The sequence below is a fragment of the Salvelinus namaycush genome, chromosome 6, assembly GCF_016432855.1.
Source record: "Salvelinus namaycush isolate Seneca chromosome 6, SaNama_1.0, whole genome shotgun sequence".
NCBI classification, from domain to species: domain Eukaryota; kingdom Metazoa; phylum Chordata; class Actinopteri; order Salmoniformes; family Salmonidae; genus Salvelinus; species Salvelinus namaycush.
The window spans coordinates 26,156,781-26,179,920 of NC_052312.1; the positions used below are offsets into that span (position 1 = coordinate 26,156,781).

The 23,140-nt window shown below is 42.7% G+C and overlaps 1 protein-coding gene across 1 annotated transcript in view; it reads right to left on the minus strand.

The window, feature by feature from the left end:
- Positions 1-1,715: 1,715 nt before the first annotated feature.
- LOC120049306 (serine/threonine-protein phosphatase 2A 56 kDa regulatory subunit beta isoform-like) overlaps positions 1,716-23,140 on the minus strand; it is a 43,491-nt gene continuing 22,066 nt past the window's right edge. Inside the window, exons 2-13 of the mRNA XM_038995556.1 lie at positions 22,943-23,139; positions 22,368-22,469; positions 21,864-21,956; positions 21,498-21,628; positions 21,232-21,291; positions 13,949-14,057; positions 6,562-6,615; positions 6,238-6,288; positions 5,799-5,918; positions 4,734-4,861; positions 4,381-4,482; positions 1,716-2,833 (exon numbers count right to left, since the gene is read on the minus strand). Coding sequence (XP_038851484.1) covers positions 2,629-2,833; positions 4,381-4,482; positions 4,734-4,861; positions 5,799-5,918; positions 6,238-6,288; positions 6,562-6,615; positions 13,949-14,057; positions 21,232-21,291; positions 21,498-21,628; positions 21,864-21,956; positions 22,368-22,469; positions 22,943-23,139 — 1,352 coding nt within the window. The 3' untranslated portion in view covers positions 1,716-2,628. The remainder of the gene's footprint in view (positions 2,834-4,380; positions 4,483-4,733; positions 4,862-5,798; positions 5,919-6,237; positions 6,289-6,561; positions 6,616-13,948; positions 14,058-21,231; positions 21,292-21,497; positions 21,629-21,863; positions 21,957-22,367; positions 22,470-22,942; position 23,140) is intronic.

The window sequence follows — 23,140 nt, forward strand, 5'->3', positions numbered from 1 at the left end:
CTTTGTCTGGATAGAACAGAAAATGTGACACTCATTCCCTATGCAAATGTATGGTGTGAAACCTAACACTTCAAGTCAGCACTGCTGACAGAGTGGTAGCGGGGCTTTCTGGCACTATAAGGCACTGAACCCTGTGAAATTCACAGAGCGCTCTGTACAGCAATATATCAGTTGGAACCAGTCCAGAACCCTAAATAGGGGAATTAACATCTATGCCCCATTAGATGGATGGAGTGATAGGGACAAAAGAGAGAGAGAGAGATTACACAAGAGACCATTAAAAAACGACACAAACACACTCCATTGTTTTCTCAAAGTGAAGTTAATTTAGCACATCATCTTTTCCTTTCTACAATCCCGGTTTAACTTGACTGTACATTCATCTACCCAGCTGTTGGTCCCCGAAAAAAAATACATTGTCATCCTCAATCGTTTCTGTTTCTGAGCATGGATAGCCTACAAACCAGACCAGGAGGACACTGCAATTGCAGTTTAGCAATGCTACCTATGTGTACATATTCAATTCCATTATTATTGCTGTTCTATAATTCTACTGACGGGAACCTCTTCTTTCAGTTGATAAATTGCGTTCCAATTCCGGAATTCCCGATTTCCGGAAGGATTCTTTTCGTTCTAGAACAGAATAGTGGACGGGAAGATTATTCTCCCAGTGAACTGACTGACTGACAAATGGGGGAATTATGGGTAACTTGCAAAATTCAGGAAGTGTTTTAACGATAGTGAGGTTTGTTTCTTTATGTCCTTTTTTGTTTTGTTGAAATTAAAAACAGTTAAAAGAGTGTTGAAGGCTGCTGGTCTGGTTGTCTTGGTAACAAGATGCAAGAAAAACCTCCAGATTCACAATCAATCAAAAGTGTTACATTCTGATTCAAATCCTGTTCCTACGAAAGGAGAGAAAGGGAGAGAAGAGAGAAAGAGGGATCGATGCCACCTCTCTCCCTCTATCACTCTGTCTATACACATCTCCTGTCACTGTTACACTCAGACTGAATTCTCACACACACACACTTCCATCACCTCTGCATCTTACACACATGAACACACACACACGCATACACGCATACACACACACTTCCATGACCTCGCCATCTCTCTCACACACACACACACAAACACGTCTCATCTTTGCCAACTTCCTGCAATAAGGTCACAATTACAGAGATCAAATAAAAAAATATCATAAATATCAGATATCGCCAAAATGAACACACAAAAACATAAAAATATTCAAACAAATTCAAAATAATTTCATCAAACGAATGAATCATAATAAGATGCACAGAAGTACAGTAAGACTGTGTGATATCAAGGACTAGTAGACTGAGCCCACAGATGGTAGACTGAGGCCGCATCCCAAATGGCACCCTATTCCCTATATAGTGTACTACTGTTGACCAGAGCTCTATGGGCCCTGGTCAAAAGTAGTGCACTTCATAGGGAAAATGGTGCCATTTAGGACACAACCCCAATACACACATTATCCAAAACAAATTTGAATATTACTAGAAAAACATGGTTTTCTGACTCTCTTACTTCTCTCTATGCCCAATTATGAATGGACATGAATAATGACATATCAGAACATTGTTTTAGTTTAGGAGATTAGGGGTCGCCCAAAATCATACACTGGGTCCGTCCCAAATGGCACCCTATTCCCTAAATAGTGCAGTCCACTACTTTTGACCAGGGTCCATAGGGTTCTTGTCAAAAGTAGTGCACTATGTAGGGAATAGGGTGCCATTTGGGAAGTAGCCCCTTTCCCCATTATAGTGCACTGCTTTTGGTCAGTAGTATTGCACTACAATATGGGGATTAGGCCCCATATAGTGTACTACATTTGGCCAATAGTGCACTCGCTCTGTAGCGAATAGGGTGTGATTTGGACCATGCTCTAGTTATGCTAAAGCTTTAGGAGTTCTACACTAAAGATTCTCCCACCAACACTATAATAATCATAATATTCAGACATATATATATATAAAAACATCAGTAGTAGTAGTAGTAGTAGTACAGTAGAGAATAATAGAAGAAGAAGCAACAATATTATGTAGCATTCACGTCATCATTCCTCTGTATCTTTTGGGACGGTATAAAGTCCTTTGTCGGAGAACCGGGAAAACGGTTCCACGTCAAAACCTAGACAGCTAGAACCAGTACCTGTGTGTGTGAGTGTGAGTGTGAGTGTGAGTGTGAGTGTGAGTGTGAGTGTGTGTTTGTGTGAGAGAGAGAAAAATATGTCTTGTTTAAGATGGGCAGTTTGTGTGGGTAGTCTTCCAGTGAGTATGTAGAGGGCTGTGTTTGCACTTCAATGTAGGTGAGTGTCAGTCTGTTTGAGTTGATTCATATTTTGTTTACATTCTGCATGAGTGTGTGTGTGTATACAGTATATGCCTGTGTGCGACTATGTGTGTGTTCATGTGTACGTTCTCAGTGTGTGTGTGTGTGTGTGCGTGTGTGTGTGTGTGTGGGTGTGTGTGTGTGTGTGTGTTTGAGCGTGTGCGTCTGCTCCTTCGTGTGTACATGTGTGTGTTTGGCTATGTCCATACTGTCTCTGTATGTCCTCTAAGTACTCTATGTATCCTGGTACTGATCCTCCGCTGTCTGGTTCTAGGTGTTAGAAGAGGCTCCGCTGAGCTCGGGGTTTGGCTGCTCAGGGAATGCCGTCTGTGTGGAGGAGGGCTGAGGAGGCTCCCCTCTCTCCTGGAGGTTCTTCTGATTGCGACTGGCCTCCCCCAGGATCTGCAGTCTCCTCTCCTGCTGCTCCTCCAGCCCCCGCCACAGCTCTGCACGCTCACACTCCCTCTTCAACTCCCTTGAGGGGAAAGGCGAGGAAGGGAGGAGGGAGAGAGAGAGGAGGAAGAGATGGATGGAGGGAGGGAGGGAGAGCAGAAGGGGAAGAGGTAGGAAGAGAGAGACAGCTTAGGTTATATACACACTGAGTGTACAAAACATTAGGAACACCTTCCTACTATTGAGTTGCACCCCCCATTTTGCCCTCAGAACAGCTTCTATTCGTCGGGGCATGGTGTCGAAAGCGTTCCTCAGGGATACTCGCCTATGTTGACTTCAATGCTTCCCACAGTTGTGTCAAGTTGTGGGGGGGGGGGGGGGGGGGATTGAGACAGAGAAATGTAAGATAATCTATATAGGACTTCGTGATAACTGCTGATGGAAAAAGGGCTTTATAAAATACATTTGATTGACTGATTGAAGATAATGACTTGTGATGCTAATCAATGCAACTTCCAAATGAGAAAATGCATCCCATGCCATTTTAACATGGAAATATCTGTTCTAACAGTAGAAGCCAATGTGTGGTGTTCAATGTACATTACATTCCATGAGATTTACATTCCATGAGATTTAAAAAAAAACATGCAGGGCTTGACATTAACCTATTTATCCACTTATCCTTCAGACAAGGAGTTGAATGAAAATGTTGTCTTGTTGTTTGATGCAAGAAACCACTTTACAAAATAAAATGCATTATTATTTCCACATTATTATTACAGAGAATCAGACAAATTATTCTACCCTTTGCCTTATTGGCAATTTAGCTAATTCAAGACGGTCTCAATTTATCAAAATTAAGACAAAATATGCTCTTTACCCAACTCGTTTTTCAAAGATACACGTTTTGTGCTCTTGTAGGAAGTAATCACTCGCCCATTGCTGACTACAAATGATCAATAACTGGGCTAATAATTCACTAATTCTTAAAGGATATGAACAAATGTGCACATGTGGCTCTCGCTTTGATCTTAAAACAAGCGTATCTACACATGACCACTCATGCTGTAAACACAGTCCAGTACAAAGTGAATGGCACAGATCCATATACAGCAATGGCCTATTTGCATATAGGCCTACTGCAGCTCTGATTGGTTGTGACGCACCAGTCTGTGTAGAGTACGGGCTAAGTTGTGCGTGTCAATGCAATAGAATCTTACTCTGAAATGTTCTCCCTACAACACAATCTCTTGCATAGTTAGTTTTGCATACTAAGTCTTGCATAGTTCATTTTGTTTCGGTATGTTGCATTGAAAATGGCTAATGTTGCGTTGATTCGATCACAATTCCCACAGGAAAGCGAAATGTTAATAGTGTTAACTAAGGAGGAACACTGTAGGAAGTTGAGTGAAGTTCAATCTCATGCTTCTCTGCGCGGGCTGATATTTCTTCTGCGGGGCAGTCCCGGGGAGCTGCGCACCTGCGCATGCTTGTAGCTTAGAGGGAACATTCGTGTCAATAAAGATCCTTGAATTGAATGCAAGTGAACACAAAGAGAAAAGGAGAAAGAAAGACGGGAGGATGAGAAACAGGGGTGTTATACACACATATTAGTACACGCACGCTCACTTCTGTCTTTCCACTTTGTAAGAGGCAGTGAGGTCATCAAACAGCTTGCTGTTCATCTCCATAAAGGTCTTCAGAACGTTGTAGATCAGAGAGACTATAGTCCTGCAGAGAGAGAGAGAGAGAGAGAGAGAGGATGGATGGATGGAGGGAGAGGGGGATGGAGGGAGAGAGAAATGGAGGGAGAGAGAAAGAGAGAGAAAGAGAGAGATGGAGAGGTGAGGAAGAGAGAAGGACAGAAAACGAGTGAAGGTGGGGTTAAAGAGGTATATCTGCAGAGATTCACAGTTCATACAGACTTAAAGAGCAAAGGTTATAGGTTAGGGGTTAGAGGTTAAGGGGTAGAGGTCACTCACTGGTTCCAGTGCTCCTTGGACACTCTGTAGAGTGTGGCGAAGACCAGCGGTAGAATCACCTGACAGTTCTCCTCTATCAGAGACAGGATGTACTCGTTGTTCCAGAAGTACAAGGCCCTCTCTGCTACCTACAGCAGGGAGGGAGAGAGAGATGGAGAGAGGGAGGGAGAGAAAGGGATGAGGGAGAGAGAGAGAGAAAGGGATGGAGAAAGAGAGAGAAGTAGTGAGGGAGAAGGAAGGAAGAAGGAGGAAGGGATGGATGGAGGGAGAGCAGAAGGGGAATAGAGGGAGGAAGAACGAGAAAGCTTAGGTTATATACACTGACTGTACAAAACATTAGGAATACCTTCCTACTATTGAGTTGCACCCCCCTTTTGCCCTCAGAACAGCCTCAATTCGTCAGGGTATGGACTCTTCAAGGTGTTGGAAGTGTTCCACAGGGATGCTGGCCCATGTTGACTCTAATGCTTCCCATAGTTGTGTCATGTTGGCTGAATGTCCTTTGGGTGGTGGGCCATTCTTGATACACACGGGAAACTGTTGAGCGTGGAAAAACCCAGCAGCGTTGCAGTTCTTGATACAAAATGGCACCTACTACCATACCCCGTTCAAAGGCAGTTAAATCTTTTCTCTCCCCATTTACCCTCTAAATGGCACACATACACAATCCATGTCTTAATTGTCTCAAGGCTTAAAAATCCTTCTATAACCGGTCTCCTCCCCTTTAGCTACACTGATTGAAGTGGATTTAACAAGTGACATAAATAAGGGATCATAGCTTTCACCTAGATTCACCTGGTAAGTCAGTAATGGAAAGAGCAGGTGTTCTTAATGTTTTGTACACTCAGTGTATTACAGTACAACAAATCTTTATTGTCCAGAGAATTTGTCCTTTGCAGTTTGTTAGATCAATGTGAGAGGACAGGGGATTGGCTGCCCAGATGTGGTGGGCATGGCCTAACCTGGGAGTGTGGGCTGGAGATGCAGGCAGAGATCTGTGTGTGTGTATGTGCGTGCGTGCGTGCATGTGTGTGCTTTAATTTTAATTTGTGTGTGTGTGTGTACCTGGAAGTGTGGGCTGGAGATGCAGGCAGCGATCTGTTTGAAGAGAGACTCCTGAACACGGATAAACTGAGATGGCTCGATCACATCCAGTATCTCCTCTATCTCCCCTAGGAACATCACCTACAGATGCACACACACACACACACACACACACACACACACACACACACACACACACACACACACACACACACACACACACACACACACACACACACACACACACACACACACACACACACACACACACACACACACACACACACACAAAGAAAAACACGCACAAAGATGAAGAGACAGATGCACACAAATATACACACACACGCACGGACGGACACACACACACACACACACAGATGCACATACACAGGCTCACACACATATGAGAGAATCACACCATGAGTTTATAAAAAAACACACACACACAAAGATGTCTCACCTCTTTCTGGGTGCAGGTTTTGGGCCAGTATTTGAGGAGCCCTCGTATGATCTGAACAGAAAACAAACAGAGGCAAAGTCCAGCAAGGTGTTACAGTGTTTTATGTATACTGGAACTTCCAGTGTGAGCAGTGACTAACAACAGTAAGGTTGCAAAATTCCGGTAAACGATAATCCAAAATTCCCAGGTTTTCCCAAAATCCCGGTTGGAGTATTCCTGGAATCAGTAGGGAATATGCAGGAAATCCTGCAATCAGGATTTCTGGAAGGCCTGGGATTTTTAGGAAAGTTACTGTAATTTTCCAACCGAAAAGGTGTTCCTTACGTATTCTGTGACAGTAGAATCTTTCTCCATAAACTGGACCACACAGTACGCCAGCTGTAGAGTGGTAGATACATACAGTAGGTTAACACACACACACAGCCCAGCTAGCACATAATGTTCTGAGAACCATATGTTTCTTAGAGCTTGGTGAGAGCATGGTTGTCCTATGGTTATTTTGCATTCAACCTTCCCATAACTTTCTGGGAATGGCGCCGTATAGTTGCTCAGCACATTTAAGGAACTTCACAAAAAAAAAAGTATTACATTAAGAGAACGTTTCCTAAAAGTTCAAACATGGTTATATTTAATTTCAGTTTGATAATGTTCTAGGAATATTCTCCAACTGGTTTGACATTGGGAATGTTCTCAAATAGTTAAGAAATAATGTTAAGAAATAACGTTCTTCTGTGGGAATTTCAGTACTTCCGCATAATGTTTTCTGAGAACATTTTACTATAGTTCCCTGAAAGTTTCCCTGGGAGGTCTTATTAACATTCTGAGAATGGAAATTCTAGGGTATTTGAAGGTAATTAAATAATGTTCTGAGAAAATGTTTCAATAAGACTTTTAATAACACTGCTAGCTTAACTGTGTTGAACTCCAAGCACAGATACAACACATGGAATTTCATCTGTTTAGGCATTATTCATGCAAAAACATATCATTTTCTTGTGGCACGGCATCAGTGAGATTTTAACCAATGATCTTCTGTTCTCTATCCAAGGAATTTGTCCACTGCGCCACCAGGATGGAGCTAGGATGCCATGTTTTTTAACTCATACAAAGCTGTTCATTTTAGTATATTCAATCAGAGACCATTTCAAAGGAAACGAGCATTCATTAAGATCAGGTGTGGGCAATTAGTGGGCGCAGCTAACACACCTGAACACACTTAACAAGATAGAGGATAGAGAGAGTTTTGCTGACGCTGAAAAGAATGTATATATTTTTTAATAACATTCTTCATGTTTTATTGTGGTTTTTATGGAACGTTTTCTTAATGTTCTGAGAACATGACTTTAAATAGAACCACGAGGAAACCTGCAAAAAACTTTATGATGAAGTACTGAAATTCCCACAGAAGAACATGGTATCTTACCGTTCTCTGAACGTTCAGAGAACATTACTTTAAATAGGAATGTAAAACCTGTAAAAAACTTTATGATGAAGTACTGAAATTCCCACCTGAGAAACATGGTTCTCAGAACGTTATGTGCTAGCTGGGTATCCTGCACCATTCCCAGAATGTTGTGGGAAGGTTGTATGCAAAATAACCATTGGACAACCATGCTCTCACCAAGCTCTGACAAACATATGGTTCTCAGAACATTATGTGCTAGCTGGGCTAGCAGTGCTATTAAAAGTCTTATTGAAACATTCAGTGAAAGTTTAAAGGAAATTATTAAAAAACCTCCAAATAACCTTTAATTCCGGTTCTCAGAACGTTAATTAAACCTATCAGGAAAACTTTCAAGGAACCATAGTAAAATGTCCTCAGAACCTCCCAGCAACCTAAAAATGTAAGTTCCCAGAACATTTAAAAACATTCAGTTTTACCAGTCAGGAGACTGTTCCCAGAACCAATGGGAAACCAAAAGCGTACATTCCAACAACTTCCAAGGAATCAAATGGGCTAGCTGGGAGTACTGTATACTGTGTACACACTAAAATATTGTATTTTACGCATGCACGCACACACATTCAAATACTGTGTGTGTATACACACACACAAACACTGCACACACTCACACCCCATGTGTCGTGTTATGAGCAGTGGTATTGCAGTAATCTGTAGTTTTTTCTTGTTGTGGCATTCCCAAGAGTCAGAATACACACCCATACACACACACCCACATGTTCCCTAGAGTAGGGTTTCCCAAACTCGGTCCTGGGGCCCACCCCCCGTGCAAGTTTTGTTTTTTTGCCCGATCACTACACAGCTGATTCAAATAATCCAAGCTTGATGATGAGTTGGTTATTTGAATCAGTTGTGTAGTGCTAGGGGAAAAACAAAACGTGCACCTAGGGGGGGCCCCAGGACCGAGTTTGGGAAACCCTGCCCTAGAGTGTGAATACAATGGGATGTAAAACCCTGATCCCACCGGATTACTGCTCTAAGGATCGGAAAGATACGTTTTCCAAGTTGGTGCCCCTCCGCCTAGGCGCGTTGCCATGGCGAGTGGGCACCATGGCGACGGAGTGTGTGTGTTTACTTCGGAAGGAGTGATGTCACAGCCTGCCCTGAGGGTATATGACATAGAGCTTATACCTCTCCTTTCTCTCTCTCTCTCTGTATATTTCTTCCTTACTATCTGTCTCACTTTCTTTTTCTCTATAATTCATTCACTTTCTACCTCTCTGCCTCCCATTCACCTTTTCCCCTCTCTCTCCATCTTTTTCACTTTTCTTTCTCTCTTCATCCCTGACTTTCTCCATCCCCTACTCCCTATGCACATTATATGGAAAGATCAACAGAGGGTTGGAGCGGAGGTAGAGGGTTGAATGGAGGGAGGGATGAATGAGAAAAGCAGGAAAGAACCAGTGATTAAAATAAGACAGGAGTTGAAGCGTTTAAAGTATTAAAGTCAGATTAGTGACAAGCCTAGGGTAAATACAGAGTTGTTTTCTGTTGTTAGGTGAGGGATTATCGGTATTGTAGTCTGTTAGGATAGAGTTTATGGTGTTTGTAGTTCCAGGCTAATAAGAGGTGACAACTGGTGACTTTAAAAATGTAAATACAGCAGCCTAAACCAGTGTTTGCCAACTCCAGTCCTCGAGTACCCCGAACCACACAAACACACACACACACACACACACACACACACACGCATATTTGTTTTGGAGCCCCAGACAAACTCACCTGATTCAACTCATGGAGGGTTTGACAATTAGTTGACAAGTTGAATCAGGTGTGCTTGTCAGGGAGTAATACAAAAATGTATGCTGTTGGGGGAACTCGAGGACTGGAGTTGGGAAACACTGGTCTAAACCATGGGCTACTTTTAACCAGAATCCCCACCCTATTATCAGTAGTACGCTACTTTTGACCAGGTCCCAAAGGCTTTGGTCAAAAGTGGTGCACTATATAGGGAATAGGGTACCATTTGAGAAACAAGCCATTGTTCCCTCCCGCCTTGCTGAAAAAAAACAGCATAGACCAGCATGGGCTGGTGACCAGCCTTGATTGTGTTTTTGCTGGTGACCAGCCTTCGCTGTGTTTTTGCATAACCAGCTAGACCATGCTAGTCAGACCAGCTAAACCCCTTCAACTCAACTCTGAGTTCCACTGCTTTCTTTCATTGTTCACCTCTAATCAGGGACTGATTTAGACCTGGGACGCCAGGTGGATGCAATGCATTATCAGGTAGAACAGACAAGTAGCAGGCTCCGGCCCTCGTGGGGTAAGAGTTGAATACCCCTGAGCTAGACCACGCTGATCTGCCAACAGAACCAGCTAGACCATGGGCTCCAAACCTTTTTGGCCCGCGACCCCATTTTGATATCAAAATATTTTTGATATTGGGGCTATGACAGTCAATTACAAATCAGTCTAACAGTATATTTGATCGTTTTTCAATCTGAAGGAAGTATGATTTGAAGTGACTGAAATCAGAATGGTATTAAGAAGATCATCAGGCAATCATTTTGTATGATCTTCTGTGTAAAAAAAGTACATCATTGATGATGTTCTTTTTCCCTCAGTCTGATTTAGTGCCTGGTCTTGTACACTCTTTTCTCATTAGTCCTGTGCGGCTAGTGGGTATTGTAGAGGGAAACATCTTATCTTTCAGTGATGAGGTCATAATAATAATAATAATGTAGTATACTTAAGGATTTTAAAAAGGAAACCTTTTTATCTACTTTGCCAAAGGATGGATACCATTTATGTCTCTGCGTGCAGATTGAAGGTATTTGCTAACAACAGTTAGCTCAATTGCTAACTAGCGTTAGCGCAATGCCTGGAAGTCTATGGTAACTGCTAGCATACTAGTAGATACCATAGACTTCCAGTCATTGTGCTAAAGCTAGTTAGCATTGGCTCACAAAACTTACCTCAAACTTCCTTCATACTGGATGCAGAGACACACAAATGGTATCCATGAGTTCATCTGACTCTGGGGAAGTCGATAAAGGACTTCAATGCAAAAATCCCGAAGTATCCCTTTAAAAAGATAGAGGCACATTTGTAGTAAGAAAACAGATACTGTTCTCTCAGACCAAATAGACCCCTCAAACTCAACTCTGGAAGTCAAAGCCAGTTCCACTGCTTTTTTCATTGTTCCCCTCTGCTCAGGGACTGATTTAGACCTGGGACACCAGGTGGATGCAGTTAATTATCAGGTAGAACAGAAAACCAGCAGGCTCTGGACCCCTTAGGGTAAGAGTTGAATACCCTTGAGATAAACCAACCTACCAGCACTGCTAATGGTTTTTATTTGGGCAGTTTGAGCTGATCCTAGCTGGAGTGAATGGGGTTTGCTAACCATGCTCTTTCCCTGAGGGAACTGTGTGTTTGTGTGGTTGGCAGGCCATGCTGTGTGTGTTAATAAATAATACATGGAGTCTGAAGAGAGAAATGCAGGGCAAGCCAACGTTTAGACTCAGAATACATGCACACTAACACACACACATATATGCACACACACCAAGGCGGAGATGCACACATACAAGTACATACAGATTGAATAGAGCACATATACGCATATAGAAACCTACACGTAGACACACATTCACAGATACTGGTTGTGTGTGTGTATAAGAGGATGGTGTGAGCTGTGATCACAGCTGGATGTGCAGTCAGTCAGTCTGTAGTGTAACTCGACGCCGGTCTCTAGTGGGCATGGGTGCACATTACAGTCTCATTTAATATTTAAAGAGGCAATATTAAACTTTTTGGGCAACCTGACAAATTTCACATAGAAATGTGAGTTATAAATCTGTCATTCTGAAAGCAAGTCAATGAAGCGGTAGATCTGTTCTGTGCGCGCTATTTCTATGGTTCCCGTTCTGAAGCTTTGTACAGATTGTACAATGATTCTCTACACTATACTTGCTTGTTTTGTCACATAACCTGAAATTAGGTGAAGTAGTAGAGTTTTAGCAACCAGGAAATTATTTCTCCATAATGCACCTTTAACTCTTAGTACTGGGAAACAGATCGAGTGAGCGAGAGAGCATGTGTGTTTGGCAGGCCGTGCTGTGTGTGTTAATAAATAATACATGGAGTCTGAAGAGAGAAATGTAGGGCAAGCTGACGTTTATACTCAGAATACACACACAAACACTGACACATTCACAAACACATATATATGCACACACACACCAAGGCTGAGATGCAAACATACAGATTGAATAGAGCACACATACATATATAGAAACCTACACATTGACACAGACACACATTCACAGATACTGCTTGTGTGTGTCTATAAGAGGAAAGTGTGAGTTGTGATCACAGCTGGATGTGCAGTCAGTCTGTAGTGTGACTCCAGGCCGGTCTCTAGTGGTCATGGGTGCACAATGCAGTCTCTCTCATTTAATATTTAAAGCTGCAATGTGTAACTTTTTGGGCAACCCAACCAAATGCACATAGAAATGTGACTTATTTTGGTTATGGAAAATATATTTCACAGCGGTTTAGATTATAGAATGATTTTCCACACTATAATTCCTTGTTTTGTCACATAACTGGCCCCCAACGAGAAGGCCAGCTCTCGTTGGCTGGCCCTCGCTTCATACTCATCGCCAAACCCACTGGCTCCAGGTCATCTACAAGACCCTGCTAGGTAAAGTCCCACCTTATCTCTGATCGCGGGTCACCATAGCAGCACCCACCCGTAGCACGCGTTCCAGCAGGTATATCCCGCTTGTCACCCCCAAAGCCAATTCCTCCTTTGGCCGCCTCTCCTTCCAGTTCTCTGCTGCCATTGACTGGAACGAACTATAAAAATCTCTGAAACTGGAAACACTTATCGCTCAGCCTAGCTTTAAAGCACCAGCTGTCAGAGCAGCTCACAGATCACTGCACCTGTACATAGCCCATCTATAAATAGCCCAAACAACTACCTCTTCCCCTACTGTATTTATTTATGTTGCTCCTTTGCACCCCAGTATTTCTACTTTGCACACTCATCTACTGTCAAATCTACCATTCCAGTGTTTTAATTGCTATATTGTATTTACTTTGCCACCATGGCCTATTTATTGCCTTTACCTCCCTTATCTCACCTCATTTGCTCACATTGTATATAGACTTATTTTTCTACTGTATTATTGACTGTATGCTTGTTTTACTCCATGTGTAACTCTGTGTTGTTATATGTGTCGAACTGCTTTGCTTTATCTTGGCCAGGCGCAGTTGTAAATGAGAACTTTAGAATTTTAGAAAATTATTTCTCCATAGCGCACCTTTAACTCTTAGTACTGGGGAACACACATACACACACACAGACAGACAGACAGACAGACAGACAGACAGACAGACAGACAGACAGACAGACAGACGAGACAGACGAGACAGACGAGACAGACAGACAGACAGACAGACAGACAGACAGACAGACAGACAGACAGACAGACAGACAGACAGACAGACACAGACAGAGACACAGACAGGCACATACAGACAGAAAGACAGACATAGACAGAGACAGAGAGACAGACAGAGCGAGAGAAAGATAGACATACAGAGACAGAGAGACAGACAGAGACAGAGACAGAGACACAGAGACACAGACACAGACACAGACAGAGAGAGACACAGACATAGACACTGACAGAGAGAGAGAGACAGAGACAGACAGAGACAGAGAGAGACAGAGATAGACACATAGACAGACAGAGAGACAGACAGAGAGAAAGACAGAGAGAAAGACAGAGACAGACAGACAGACAGACAGACAGACAGACAGACAGACAGACAGACAGACAGACAGACAGACAGACAGACAGACAGACAGACAGACAGACAGACAGACAGACACAGACACAGACAGACAGACACAGACAGACACATACAGACAGAGAAAGAGACACAGACAGAGACAGACATACAGAGACACAGACAAACAGAGACAGGCAAACAGAGACAGAGACAGACAGAGACAGACAGAGAGAGAGACAGACAGACACATACAGGGAGAGAGAGAGACAGACAGAGAGAGACAGAGCGAGAGAGACACAGAGAGACAGACAGAGACAGACAGACAGACAGAGACACAGACAGAGATAGACAGACATACAGAGACAGAGAGACAGACAGAGAGACAGGCAAACACAGACAGAGACAGACAAAGACAGACAGAGACAGACAGACAGAGAGAAAGAGACAGACAGAGACAGAGTCAGAGAGAGACAGAGTCAGAGAGAGACAGAGAGAGTGACTGACCTGTGCATGGAAGATGGACAGAGACTTGGCTGTGTGTAGAGGGATCAGGACTCGAACCAGGAACTGTTTGTGTTCCGACTTCAAGGGCAGAGCAAACCCGTTTATAATGCTGTAGACAGAGAGAGAAGCTTCCCTATGAAATCAAAAATTTCAAGCAGACAGCCTAAGGAAATTTACAACAATGACAAATTGTTTGATAAAGAATGCAAAAACAGGTTTTTAGAAATGTTTGCAAATGTAGGAAAGGCTTCCGGTCAACGGGAAAGTTGTAAATCATGCAGAGCCTTGTTACGATCGCAGATTTTAGAGAAACAACAAATGTCGGTACATATAAGTGTCTTATATTGTCTGAAAGCTTAAATTCGTGTTAATATAACTGCACTGTCCAATTTACAGTACCTATTACTGCGAAAAAATGCCATGCTATTGCTTGAGGAGAGCTCCTAACAACAAAACACTTTTTCACCACGATAGGTTTGATAAATTCACCTCTGACGGTGAAATGCGTTCTTAAATTCATAAATTTTGCTCTGATTTATCATCCAAAGGGTCCCAGAGATAACATGAAGTGTCGTTTTGTTAGATAGAATCCTTTTTCATATCCTAAAAAGGTCCATATAGCATGCATGATCGATTTTGTATTTCCACTTGTTCAATTTGCAAAGAAAGGAATCTGAAAATCTAACCCTATACGTTGTTTCAACCAGTCAAATCATGTTTCTATGTATTCCTCAGAGATCCTAGAACGTAACCAGACTTCACTATATCATTAGGGGTGTAGTATATCCTATAGGACACCATATTTGGTGAGATAGCGATGCCTTCATGGCATGCCGATGACGCGGGCGGTCTTCACTTGAACAACTCTAACTTTGTCAAATAAGGACCAATCGGGGTCAAACAGCTAGGCTTTACGGGGGTACCCAGAAACCCTGTATCGGTCGTGAAATGTAGCTACTAATCTTGTACGACAGCATGCCTTTAACTTTTGGACAAAAATTATAAGAATATTCAGAGTTATGAAGTTATGAAAACTGATTGTTTTGCAAATGTTGAACTTATAATATGGCTACTAATACTGTAAAAGCTCGTTCAAAGTCCAAGTATACAGATTTGACGATATTCTTGCAGAAAAAATGTAATATGAATGCAAATGCCTCCTTCACGATTTGCCCAAATGTACCTGGGTGACTTCACACTAAATGTCATAAAGTTTTCTCATACTTCAAGTTATCCATCTGAAACTTTGCACATACACTTCTGCCATCTTGTAGACACCATCGGAATTACAACAAGAGTGATGGCTAGAACTGGGACCTTTCTATTGCATTTCAAAGATGGTGTTAGAAAAAAAACGGTTGTTTTTTTCTTTGTATTTTCTTCTACCAGATCTATTGTGTTATATTCTCCTACATTCAATTCACATTCCCACAAACTTCAAACTGTGTCCTTTCAAATGGTACCAAGACAATGCATATCCTTGCTTCAGGGCCTGAGCTACAGGTAGTTAGATTTGGGTATGTAATTTAGGCGAAAATTGAAAAAAAGGGGGCTATCCCTAAGAAGTTTAAAAAATAAAAAAACAGAAATATCACATTTACATAAGTATTCAGACCCTTTACTCAGTACTTTATTGAAGAACCTTTGGCGGCGATTATAGCCTTGAGTCTTCTTGGGTATGACGCTACAAGCTTGGCACACCTGTATTTGGGGAGTTTCTCCCATTCTTCTCTGCAGATCCTTTCAAGCTCTGTCAGGTGTGATGGGGAGCATTGTTGCAAAGCTATTTTCAGGTCTTTCCAGAGATGTTCGATCGGTTTCAAGTCCAGGCTCTGGCTGGGCCACTCAAGGATATTCAGAAACTTGTCCCGAAGCCAGTACTGCATTGTTTCGGCTGTGTGCTTAGGGTCATTGTTCTAGTGGAAAGTGAACCTTCGCCCCAGTCTGAGGTCCTGAGCGCTCTGGACCAGGTTTTAATCAAGGATCTCTCTGTACTTTAATCCGTTAATTTTCCCCTCGATCCTGACTAGTCTCCCAGTCCCACAGCATGATGCTGCTAAACCACCATGCTTCACCATAGGGATGGTGCCAGGTTTCCTCCTGACGTGACGCTTGGCATTCAGGCCAAAGAGTTCAATCTTGGTTTCATCAGACCAGAGAATCTTGTTTCTCATGGTCTGAGAGTCCTTTGGGTGCCTTTTGGACAAACTCCAAGCGAGCTCTCATGTGCCTTTTACTGAGGAGTGGCTTCCGTCTGGCCACTCTACCATAAAGGCCTGATTGGTGGAGTTCTGTAGAGATGGTTGTCCATCTGGAAGGTTTCTTGCTCTGACATGCACTGTCAACTGCTGGACCTTATATAGACAGGATTGTGCCTTTCCAAATCACGTCCAATCAATTCAATTTACCACAGGTGGACTCCAATCAAGTTGTAGAAACATCTCAAGGATGATCAAAGGAAACACCTGAGCTCAATTTCGAGACTCATAGCAAAGGTTCTGAGTACTTAAGTAAATAAGGTATTTCTTTTTTTAAATGTTCAAATGACTACAACACCTGTTTTCACTTTGTCATAATGGGGTATTGTGTGTAGATTGATGAGGACATTTTTTTATTTGATACATTTTAGAATAAGGCTGTAACGTAACAAAATGTGGAAAAAGTGAAGGGGTCAGAATACTTCCCGAATGCGCTCTACATGATCAAATACAAATCTTAGAATCAACTATTAAAGACTACCAGAAGCCACTGGATTCTCCAGTTACATTGAATGAACTACAGGACAAAATACAAACCCTCCAACCCAAAAAGGCCTGTGGTGTTGTAGGTATCCTAACTGAAATGATAAAATACACAGACCACCAATTCCAATTGGCTATACTTAAACTCTTTAACATCACCCTCAGCTCTGGCATCTTCCCCAAAATGTGGAACCAAAAAGTGGAGACAAATTGGACCCCAATAACTACCGCGGGATATGCATCAACAGCAACCTTGGGGAAATCCTCTGCATTATCATTAACAGCAGACTCCTACATTTCCTCAGTGAAAATGATGTAGTGATCAAATATCGAATTGGCTTTTCACCAAATTCCCGTACGTCAGACCACAAACTCACCCTGCACACCCAAACAAACCAAAACAAAGGCAAAGTCTTCTCATGCTTTGTTGATTTCAAAAAAGATGTTGACTCAATTTGGCATGAGGGTCTGCTATACAAATTTATGGAAGCAGTGTTGAGGGAAAAACATACAACATTATAAAATCCATGTACACAAATGTGCGGTTAAAATTGGCAAACAACACACACATCTCTTTCCACAGGGCTCTGCAGTGAGACAGGGATGCAGTTTGAGCCCCACCCTCTTCAACATCTATATCAACGAATTGGCGAGGGCACTAGAACAGTCTGCAGCACCCGACCTCACCCTACTAAAATCTGAAGTCAAATGTCTACTGTTTGCTGATGATCTGGTGCTTCTTTCACCAACCAAGGAGGGCCTACAGCAGCACCCAGATCTTCTGCACTGATTCTGTCAGACCTAGGCCCTGACAGTAAATCTCAGTAAGACAAAATAATGGTGTTCCAAAAAAGGTCCAGTTTGCTGGGACCAAAAATATAAATTCCATCTCGACACCGTTGCCCTAGAGCACACAAAAAGCTATACATATCTCAGCCTAAACATCAGTGCCACAGGTAACTTCCACAAAGCTGTGAATGATCTGAGAGACAAGGCAAGAAGGGCGTTCTACGCCATCAAAAGGAACATAAAATTCGACATAGAATTTGAATCTGGCTAAAAATACCCATTGTCCTTTATGGTTGTGAGGTCTGGGGTCCGAGGGAGTTCTGAGGGAAATATGTGTCTCTAATATGGTCATACATTTGGCAGGAGGTTAGGAAGTGCAGCTTAGTTTCCACCTCATTTTGTGGGCAGTGTGTACATAGCCTGTCTTCTCTTGAGAGCCAGGTCTGCCTACGGTGGCCTTTCTCAATAGCAAGGCTATGCTCACCGAGTCTGTACATAGCCAAAACTTTCCTTAATTTTGGGTCAGTCACAGTGGTCAGGTATTCTGCCACGGTGTACTTTCTGTTTAGGGCCAAATAGCATTCTAGTTTGCTGTGTTTTTTTGTTAATTCTTTCCAATGTGTCAAGTACTTATCTTTTTGTTTTCTCATGATTTGTTTGGGTCTAATTGTGTTGCTCTCCTGGGGCTCTGTGGGGTCTGTTTGTGTTTGTGAACAGAGCCCCAGGACCAGCTTGCTTAGGGGACTCTCCTCCAAGTTCATCTCTCTGTAGGTGATGGCTTTATGGAAGGTTTGGGAATCGCCTCCTTTTAGGTGGTTGTAGAATTTATCGGGTCTTTTCTGGATTTTGATAATTAGCCTAATTTTGCTCTGCAGAGTCTCAATTTGGTGTTTGTCCCATTTTGTGAATTCTTGGTTGGTGACCAAAACCTCACAATGGGTTCTCTACTGATTCAAGTATTTTTTGCCAGATCCTTGCGGACACCTCAGAGTGGCTAGGTAGGCTGTTTGGAGTGTTTATCTGATAATTTTTTTTTATTATTATGTCCCCTCCCCCCACTTCTAAAACCAAAGTTGCACCCCTGCATGTGGCACTGATGTTTAGGCAGAGGTATGTATAGTTCTCTCTCTCACACTCTCACATAGTTGTTATTTGTGTCTGTCTTCCGTTTATCATTTTTTTAAATCCTTTAATCGACCTTTTTCTTCCCTTGTTTTCTCTCTTCCTATTTGAGGAATGAAAGAGAGAGAAGAAGCTATGGAAGATAAAATAGAACAAATGTTTTTCTCTTCCATTCATTTTCTATATCTGCCTCTCTCTCTATCGCATCCCTCTCTAATCCTCCCGTTCTCATCCTCTCTCTTCTGTCTACGGCACCCCTATATACCCCTCTATTTCATTCTCCCCCCCCCTCCCGTCTCTTTCTGTCCACCCTCTCTCTTCCTCGCTCTCTTTTTCTTCTATCTATCAGTGAGTTTGTGGGTGGGTCTATAAATACTCAGTCAGCATCAACCTGAAGCCCACATCCCCTCCTTCCCCCAAAACATTGACTCACTCCCTCACTCCTTCACCCTCCCTCCATTTCTCTATCTCTCAATCTCTCAGTCACAGCATGAAGAAACCTAAAATCAAAGGTATGTTTTGTTGACTTGGGAGAAAGATAAACAGTGTGTGTCACTTGTTGTAAGGGAGAAATAGAAACTGTGTAGAGCAGGGAGGGGCAACTGGCAGCCCGCGGAACAATTTCCAAAAACAATCCGACCTACATTTTTTTTCTACTCGGGGTCTCAACTTACTGTTGAGACTTGCAATAGTGCAATTTCGAAATTTGGCTGTGCATCGAAATGTTGTTATGTCAGTCACTGACAGTCACTCAATTAGCCATGTCAGCTAACAATTTTTTGATTGGTAAGTTAGTGTAGCCAGCTATCTAAACTTGTAGTAATCATGGCCAAATACCGACCAGGGCCCTGACCTCCAGTAGGCTCCCAATGATTTTATTAGTCACTCTCACCCAGATATCATATTAACATGGCTAAGTCATGGCAAAATGTGTAGAATTGTAGGAAATGTATTTTAAAACTGCAAGAATGTATCTCCACCCCACGTCAAAACGGATAGAATTGCAGAAAATTTGCTATTTTCTTCTCTCTGCCCTATGGCAAAATTAGGAGAATTGCATGAAGTTTGTTATAAAATTGCTAAATTTTCTCTCCACGCCATGGCAAAATGTGTAGAATTGCAGAAAATGTACTTTAAAAGTCCAATGCAGCTGCTTTTATCTCAATATCAAATAATTTCTGGGTTACATGTAAGTACTTTATAGTGATTTTTTTCAAATAAAATCGTAAAAAATAAACAAAAATAGCTTCGTAGCAAAGTGTAATTTCTCAAGTAATCATTTTGCTAGGACTGTCTGGGAGTGGTCTGAGCGTGACGGGAAAACTGAAAACTAGCTGTTATTGGCAGAGAGGTTTGGAACTCTCTTTCTTATTGGTCTATTAACTAATTACACCATGCAGTCCAAAACTCCAAACTACCCAAGCAGGCTGAAATTTCGGGCGGTCTTTCAAACAGCTAAACACTAAAAGGGCATCATCATCTAAAAAATGTCACACTATTGTTCCAACCTCATAGTGTGTAAATATATATAAAACACAGGGAAATCACCTTTTTGACTGCAATTTGGCTTGAAAGGGATAGTTCACACAAAATTACAAATCATCCGAAAGTATTTATAAATGATTGGGAAGCTCAAAAAGGTCACTTATAGAGGTTTTGAACATGATGTTTGAAAAATACTAATATCTGTCCCATGACAAATGGCATTTGTGCATCAAATGCTAAAACTCTACCAACTGAGCCCCGTGTGGCTCAGTTGGTAGAGCATGGCGCTTGCAACGCCAGGGTTGTGGGTTCGTTTCCCACGGGGGACCAGTACAAAAAAAAACAAAAAAACAAAAAAAAAGGTATGAATGTATGTACTTGTAAGTCGCTCTGGATAAGAGCGTCTGCTAAATGACTTAAATGTAAATGTAAACTCTGACAGGGTAAGGAAACCAATGTGTCATTTTGTAATTTGGGTAAACTATCCCTTTAAAACTAAAAAAAAATTATCCATCATTCAAGACATGGGCCAGTAAAAATAATTGCCCGCGAGGTAGGGGGCCCAAATCTTGCTTAGGGCCCCCAAAAGGCTAGGAGGGTATAATGCATTTAGTTAACAGAGTTAAGAATAGTTTAATTGCACAAATGGATTGATTGCACAAATCATTTGACTGCATGTGTGAGTATGGATGTGGGTGCGCAGACACACAAGTTCAGATTTTTTGTGGCCCCCACCCCCATCAAAGTTGCACATTCCTGGTGTAGAGTGTAGAGGAGATGCACAGCTTCAGTCCTCAAGGACGGCAATGTTGGCTGGTTTTCATAATTTTTCATTCGAAATTGGTTTTCCCTTGGGGAAAGGTCTACAGTCTGCACTCTCTAGACTAGTGTTTCTTATTCCACATTTTAGTTTTTGCCCTAGCACTACACACCTGATTCCACAAATCAAAGGTTTAATAATGATTTGATTAGAGGAATCTAGTGTGTAGTGCTAAATGCGCACCACTTTCGGTCCCTAGGACCAGGAATAAGAACACATGCTCTAGAGTGTGCATAGACCTTTCAGTGACATGTATTGATCTAACAGAACTTGAGTGCCTGCACCACATAAAGGGTAAAGAGTGTGTGATACAAGAAGATACACACCTGCCCAGGATCTCCAGTAGCTCTGCCACACCGTTGAAGTGCTCGGTCTCATAGATAAACCTGGAAGAACAGAGACAGGTCTCACACACACTGTCACACAAACGCATCATTTGCAATGTTAACGTGTGAGTGTACATGAGTGTCTGTGTGAGTTTGCGTGTTAGTGAGTGAGTGTGTGAGTGAGTGAGTGAGTGTGTACATGTACATGCATGCGTGTATACCTGAGCGCGCGTGGGTGTGTGTGTGTGTGTGTGTGTGTGTGATACCTGAGGAAGATATTGTTGATCTGTTTGCGTATGTATGCCCGCAGGCCGAGCAGTTTGCCGTAGACACGATGCAGGATGGTCTTTAGGTACTCTCTCTCCCTCGGATCCTCACTGTCAAACAATTCCAACAGCTACACGCACGCACGCACGCACGCACGCACGCACGCACGCACGCACGCACGCACGCACGCACGCACGCACGCACGCACGCACGCACGCACGCACGCACGCACACACACACACACAGAGAAAGATAAATAAATGATCAAAATGCAGAACCCAGAGAGTTTGAGTAATACACAAACAGAGACAGACATATTGAAATACATATTGTAAGAGGCAGACATGTACGAAATTGATTTTTACCTGAAGAACAAACTTCTGGTCAACGTAGCGTTTGGCCATGGAGGGCTGGAAGTCTGGGCTCTCCAGGAAACGCAGAAAGAATTCATACACCAGCTGAGAAAACATACACACAGAGAACACACACACAGTTAAGACAGAGTTAAATAAAAAATAAAAAAGACAGAAGGTGATAGATGGAATCATCTTCACAAACATAGATTTCAAATCTGTTTCTAACCGTATGACTGCCCATATGTGTGTCTGTCTGTGTGTGTGTGTGTGTGTGTGTGTGTGTGTGTGTGTGTGTGTGTGTGTGTGTGTGTGTGTGTGTGTGTGTGTGTGTGTGTGTGTGTGTGTGTGTGTATGTGTGTGTGTGTGTATGTGTGTGTGTGTGTCTGTGTGTGTGTGTGTGTGTGTGTGTGTGTGTGTGTGTGTGTGTGTGTGTGTGTGTGTGTGTGTGTGTGTGTGTGTGTGTGTGTGTGTGTGTGTGTGTGTGTGTGTGTGTGTGTGTGTGTGTGTGTGTACCTGCAGGTGTGGCCAGGAGGCCTCTAGAGTGGGTTCATCCTCCTCCGGGTCAAACTCTGGGTTCTCACTGGGAGGTAATGTCCTGAAGATATTCACTGAGATCTAAAAGAGGATAGAGTGATGGAGGGTTGGAGGGAGGAGAGGAGAGGAGAGGGGAGGAGAGGAGGAGAAAGGGAGAAGAGACGAGAGGAGAGGTGGAGGGAGGAAAGGAAAAGGATGAAAATAAGAGAATAGAAAATAAATGAACCTAGACTTCTCTGAACTTCATAACCCTTTCTCTTTTCTCCAATGCTATCTATCTCTTTCCTTCGTCCTGTCCCTCTTCCTCTCCTCCCTCTTTCTCTCTCTCCTTCAACCAATCCTTTATTTTCTTCTACACTCCGGTTGAAGAGTTCTTTTACATCTCTCCACCTCCTCTCGTCCCTCCCTCTCTCCCTTTCTCCACTCTTCTACTCCTCTCTATCCACTCTCCACCCCCTTTCCGCTACTATTATCCCCCCTCTCCCTCCCTCTCTCCTCTCACGTTCTCTTCTCCCTCCTGCCTCCTCCTCCCTCCCTCACTCCTCCTCTCTCACCATCTTAATAGCCTCTGGGTAGAGTGGCTCTATCAGAACTCCTCTGCTTGTAGCAACAGACTCCACCAGTTCGTTGAGCGCAGCTCGTTTGATCTCTTTCCCCTTCAGGTCAGCCACACAGTCCAGGAAGTCAAAGAGGACACAGCACTGCTGCAGCTTCTTACAGAACAGGTCATGGAGCTCTGCCACAGGGGCATC